The following is a 6,314-nucleotide window of genomic DNA, read 5'->3' as shown; positions in this document are numbered from 1 at the left end:
ATTGAAATCTTGATTTAAGTTTAAGTTGTCTAGGTATGTTTTAAGTACTTAATTGAATTCTTAGATATACATGGTTAACTTGCATTTCAAGGTTTTGAATAATTCTATTATTATTAAAATTATAAATATATCATATTATATATACTTTAGTATAAATATCTGTATTTTATATACATATAATTTACATTTATTTGTATTATATTTGAATGGTATTGTTATTATATGCTTTAATGATGTATATCACTGGTAAATATGCTAGTTAAAATAACTTTTGCCACTCTCCCTTTAAAATAGACAGATTATATCAAAATTCCACTCTATGTTCAATATGCATAGTAGTGAAGAGTTTGGTAATGGGATCACCTTTTGGGACAAATTTTTTTGAAAAAGGAAAGGAGACCTTATTTACCATTCGCATCAATATTATGAAACATCTAATAATGTCATGTGTTATTGTAATCATTCACAACTATTTCCTTCCAAGGAAAGTCAAGTTCATCAGTGTTCAGTCATTTCATGGTCATGTGTATTATATTCCAATTCCCTCTCATACAGTGGTGCATTCTCAGTGTGAGGAATTCCTTCACCTACGGAGGTCTGACTTTTCTATTAAAAAATACCTTCTGCCAATAGGTAACAGAGGACTGTTCAAAAGGTCAGAAAAATATCCAGGGGAGGACCCCATTAGAGACAGATGCTTCTAAATGTTGAGAGGAGACAGCTTCCATGAACAGAGCACATGCGTTTGGCTGACACAATGGACTTTGTACAACAAATTTCAACCAGATCCATTTGGGAGATTATCTTACTACGAGAACCACAGAGATTCTGTGCATCACAGACACCTGTTCAGCACAATTAAGTTCCTGCTTTGATATCTGCAGGCATTGTTTAACATTACAGGTGTTCATCTTGAAAAGACTGTTACAATTACAGAGGACGTATGGAGACCCAAGAAGTCCACCCAAAATGACCCCTTGGGTACTCTGACAGTTTCCCAATGGTCAGGGGAGGAGATGTAGGACAGGTGGACAAGTTTTGTTTTTGGAGCTGGACCATAAAACAATAAAAAACACATTCTGTGTCTATTTTTGAGAGACGTGTTGTCTCTCTCCACAGGGGTCACGGATACACAGGAACTGATCTGTATTTCACCCCCTCTCTCTTCTCCTTTAAGGGTTTGGTTACTGGAAATATACTCAACACATTCAACATTGGGTATATCATATGTTGTGATGCTACAAAGGTTTCATCTTCATGTTTGGTGTTGTTTTAAAGGTCATGGTGCGATGGTTAAAAAGGTCTAATTTCTATAATGTTAAGAGAAAGTATATCAAAGTTTAAAACTTAAGACATAATCTGTACTCCTGTGATGGGTGTCAACTCATGAGGAGATCTAGATTACAGATGGTTAACAGTCCCATTTGGTGCTCCTCTTCAGGTCACGAGAACCGACCAACCAAATCCTGATTTGAGATGTTACTATTCTTTGTCTCGTTCTGTGTATATAAGGTGGCTTGGCAAGAGACTCTGGGAAGTATTCTTTAGTAAGAATCTTCCCCACACTTTGGGTGTGTGTATTCAGACATTATGGAAGTATTCTTTAACAAGAATCTTTCTAAACCATTTTGGGTATATTATATTCATGATGGAAGTACTCTGTAGCCAGAGTGTCTATTGCCAGGTATGACTTTGTAATTTTTGCAACTGTTGATCATTTTAATTAATTGGAATTGAATCAAATTCTGTATGATATTGTTTAATTTATGTTTCAAGCTGAAACCTGCCTGGTATAATAAATTGTTACATTTGATTCATCTGAATTCTTCAGAAATTGTATTGATTTATTTTAATTCTTTCAGAAATTGTTATGACCAGTAGATTAGAAGGAGTCTGGTATTACCGCAAGATTATCCTGTCAGGATATTATCACACTGAGGTTTTGATGGTCGAATGGAGCATGGGGCACATTCATTAAAACTCTCAGATTTATGTTTATCACCTGCCTTAGCAAGTTGCATGAGCGCTAAACTAAAGTAACTATTTTTATGATCGGAGCAAGCATGGAGCGGCCAGACATAAAAATATTAGTTTACCCGGTAACCTCTGACTAAGATCAGACTGACAATTTTGTGTCCGTGAGATGTACGCAAACGGCCGGCGTATGCTCTGTGCGATACCGGGTCCCTAATGAACGAATAACTAAGACTATGGGAATTAATAAATAATCAAACATCTAAATTATGATCAAACAGATAATTGGAATAATGCACTTAATTCTTAGTATATTAAATTGGAGTCAGATTATAATTTAAACACAGAGATCAAAGAAATTAATTTAATCATGATATGGAATTATTCTTCTAGAAGCGCTGAGGAAGAAACGAACACGAGTCCCCTTCACCCACTCCACTTGTATCTGTCGTTGGGCTTGTGGGTGGTACCTTACAGTAAGCAGCAGTCAAGAGATCAGAGAGATCATGGGCACACCCGAGTGTGTGGGTACGAACCAATTCTTTACCATTTTCATATGAAATTCAGTGTAGTGTTTAAACTTGAGACTGGTAGTGCATGTACATGATCTTAATAACCTTTTGGGGTGGTTTCCTGGACAGGGATTAGTTTAAGCCAGGAAAAGGCCTCAGTTTCATTAGGAAATAACTAGTTTTAACAAGCATGCCTTAATAAAAACATTACTTGTGTGCATTTTGAGGCAAAACAAAGGGCACTGGTCTATTTTAAGATATGTCAGTGCAAGTTGTTTTCAGTTTGGACAGCCTTACATTTATTTTAGTCTAGGACTAGTCTAATCCCTGTCTGGGAAACCACCCCGTAATGTTTAAATTCAAAATTTATATTTCTGTAGCTCAATTGGTAGAGCATTGTGATAGTGGCACAAAGGTGATGAGATTAATCCCAACACGCATACTTTACTGATAAAATATAGATGTTTGAATGCACTGTAAGTCACTTTGGATAAAAGTGTCTGCCAAATGCATAAATGTTTAATTTAAAATTTTGCCCTGATATAAATTTCTTCATAAAATCTTTAATTGTGGAAATGAGTAATTTAGAGTAAGTGTTTTCACTGAGTAATGTACATAACACTGCACATTTTGATGTATTGTTTTTTATTACAGCACCAGAAATCCTGAATTATGAGCCAATAAGCACAGCAACTGATATGTGGTAAGTCCTTGTTCTTCATTACTATTTTTACAAACATGAATACAGCATTTCATGTGATACCCTCAATGTTGACATAGAGGTATTTTCACAATAAATTCTTGTGTTTTATGATCAGTTTTTATGGTAATTATGATCACAGTTGTGTCATTGCACGTAAACAAACACTTCATTCATAGCAAAGGCTCTCGAAACCCTTACTGGTCCAGTGTTTTGGTTGTTTTTAACCAGAAATTTTGCTTTAGGATGTATTCTCTAAGACAATTAGTACTTATAGTTCTTGCTTGGAGAAAATACTATTTTTATAACACAAAATCAGTCATGTTTATGATGCTTTGTCAGTGGATGATCCTCTCCTCTCACTTTCTAATAGGAGTATTGGTGTCCTCGCATATGTGATGTTGACGGGCATCTCTCCTTTTCTGGGGGATGATAAACAGGAGACCTTCCTCAACATCTCCCAGATTAATGTCAGCTACACGGAGGAAGAGCTGAAGCACCTGGACAAAGCAGCTATTCACTTCATAAAGTCTCTGCTTATCAAAGAACCAGAGTGAGAGAAACATACAGCCACCAGATATTCAATTGCACTATAGCAATAAACCAATACATTATTTACAAAATTAAGCTAGATTCAATTGTAGGATGAGTTTATGTAGAAAACAGTAGCTGAGTTTTCACAGACGGGTCACATGTATATCCAATTCCTCACCTGACCTTATTTCCACAGGAACCGCTTCACAGCAGAAGAGTGTCTCAAGCACCAGTGGCTTCAGATCAAAGAAGAAGAAGAAAAGGACGGGAGCACATCTGAAAGCGTCTCTGAGCCTGCCAGTCCAGGGACCTCCAGCCATGATGAAGAAGGGGAGGATGAAGAGAGCTCTCAGGTGACAGAAGAGCTCATCGTAATGGCAGCTTACACCCTGGGTCAGTGTCGACAGTCCTCTGATAAAGAGACTCTGACCCCCGACCAGAAGGACATCTCCAAACGCTTCAAGTTTGAGGAACCCTTCTCAGCCCTGCAGGAAGTTCCTGGAGAATTCATCTACTGATTCCAGTTCAGCCAGATAACTGCTACGCTCCCAACTAATGCCGCACTTCAGACAAGAAACCTTTTCTATGTCTTTTCACTCACCTCATGATTTAAATTTGTAAGCCAAACAACTTTTGTCTTTTGTCTTGCTCTTGTTTCTTTTGTTTAATGTTTGTGCTGCTTATATTTACAGACGACTAAGCCTGTCACGACAGGGAAGGGTTGTAAGGACAGGACGCAAACGCAAGGTTCAAAATAAATAACATTTAATAATAAAAACACGAGGGCAGACATGGTGAAGGCAGGAACACAGGAACATGAACACAGGAACATTAACACAGGAACAGACAGGGTATCAATGACAATGATCCAGCAGTGAGCAAACAGAAGACAGAGGTATATATACACACAGACTAAATGACAAACAGGTGTGATGAGGCAGGTAATTAATCAATGAATGTCCAGGTGATAACAATCGGAACAGAGACAAGACATGACACGGATTAACCGTGACAAAGCCTTGCTGTGACTCTCTCACTTTTCTTGTTTTTATTTCCTTTAGGTGCCATGCTTATTTGTTATGGGTAATACATTAAAGTTATTATTTTTGATGATAATAATTTTGTTCGTTTTCTTCTGGATGGGTTTCGATGCATCTTTGTACAGATTATTGTTTTGGTTTTGTTGTTTCTACAAGTTTGTTAAAGATTATAAAGCCATTTTATGTGTCCAGCTCCTTTGAGGTCTTTCCTTGGTAAAAAAAAAAAAAGCTTCCACAGCAATAACAAAATGTGTAAATGTTTCCTTGTTTTGTTTTTTAACTCATGTTAGAGTTATAACTATAAATTGATTTGTCACTATAAAGAATATTTTTAATGGCAATATATTACAAGGAGACTGTTCTGATGCTGTAAATAAAAGTTTGTCTTTACAGCAGTGACTCATTATTTTTTTGTTGGGAAATTCTGTAACTTAAAAGCTAACTTATTACTGACATAACACACAATCACTTATTTGGCTTCAAAACACCCCATGCTAAACAATTTAGTTAAAGCTGGTTAAAAATGTATCTTATAACTAAGTTTTAATTACCCTTATTTTCACCAAAGATCCTATACATTTTGTTAAAGGATGAGTACAGGAATAAAAAATATATAGTTAAACATTTGTCAAACAATAAATGCTTTACAAACTTTTATCCAATGAAAGCTTCCTCATTTTGATTGAATTGTCCAGTGACACCTTTTTAATGAGGGCATACCATGAAAATCTGACACTTTTTTTAAAGTGCTATAATTGGTCAGAAGGGGATAATACCGTCTCTTAATCTGCACTATCCAACCACGGCACTGCCATTTAGTGCAGATATCATAGTGTTTAAAGGACACACCCAAAAATGGCACATTTTTGCTCACACCTACAAAGTGTTTTAAATTTGTTTAAATTTCAACATGTTATAATAAATTATCTATATGGTATTTTGAGCTGAAACTTCACATATGTACTCTGGAGACACCAAAGATTTATTTGACATCTTCAAAAAGTCTTGTTGTGAAATGTCCCCTTTAAAACTACTACTGTTGCTTAAAAACATCTTCATTCAGTGAAAATGAAGAATTCGAGAGTTGTTTTGTGTACAGAGGTTCATATCTAATGCTCAGCGGTACAAATAAACATGTTTTGCATATTTTATTTAAGCAATATCGCTCTCGGAGTCGTGTGATATAGCTCTATATCATCACGGCTGTGATTGCCTCCAGCACTCGGCCTACAGCCTCGTGCCTCTGGCCTAATCACAGCCGTGATGATATAGAGCTATATCACACGACTCCGAGAGCGATATTGCTTTTATACAACAGTTCGACGGCACACGTTTGAAAAACGAAAACTAGAAAACAACAACGGAGTTATTTTAAAAGCCTCTTTGTTTGAGAACTACTTCTTCCGCCACGGATTTGAGAGCGGCCAGAATGACAGGAAACACTTTCGGCTGCTTTGAATCTCATATTAACTCAATGGACGGAAAAGCCGTTACTTTATATTACCGTTTCTTGGTCACAAAGTGTAGTTTTAAGATTAGTTCAGTCGATGTATA

At 36.4% G+C, this 6,314-nt stretch overlaps 1 protein-coding gene across 1 annotated transcript; it reads left to right on the top strand.

Annotated features, from left to right (window-relative positions):
- The first annotated feature begins 2,456 nt into the window (after positions 1 to 2,456).
- On the top strand, positions 2,457 to 4,338 carry LOC141362073 (serine/threonine-protein kinase 17A-like). The gene is made up of 4 exons (XM_073863864.1): positions 2,457 to 2,502; positions 3,141 to 3,189; positions 3,560 to 3,739; positions 3,917 to 4,338. Exons 1-4 carry the CDS (start codon positions 2,481 to 2,483, stop codon positions 4,236 to 4,238), a joined length of 573 nt encoding a protein of 190 aa, XP_073719965.1. The 5' UTR covers positions 2,457 to 2,480; the 3' UTR covers positions 4,239 to 4,338.
- The last annotated feature ends 1,976 nt before the right edge of the window (positions 4,339 to 6,314 follow it).

This window comes from Misgurnus anguillicaudatus, chromosome 25 (genome assembly GCF_027580225.2).
Source record: "Misgurnus anguillicaudatus chromosome 25, ASM2758022v2, whole genome shotgun sequence".
Classification (NCBI taxonomy): Eukaryota; Metazoa; Chordata; class Actinopteri; order Cypriniformes; family Cobitidae; genus Misgurnus; species Misgurnus anguillicaudatus.
The sequence above is the reverse complement of the archived record's forward strand: the minus strand, read 5'-3'. Positions and strand labels throughout refer to the sequence as shown.

Excerpts from the sequence above, each read along its gene's own strand:
- LOC141362073 (XM_073863864.1), top strand. The coding sequence starts at position 2,481 with ATGGGCACACCCGAGTGTGTGG. Across the intron at positions 2,503-3,140 it reads GGGCACACCCGAGTGTGTGG|CACCAGAAATCCTGAATTAT; the intron begins GTACGAACCAAT and ends TTTTTATTACAG. Across the intron at positions 3,740-3,916 it reads CTGCTTATCAAAGAACCAGA|GAACCGCTTCACAGCAGAAG; the intron begins GTGAGAGAAACA and ends TTATTTCCACAG.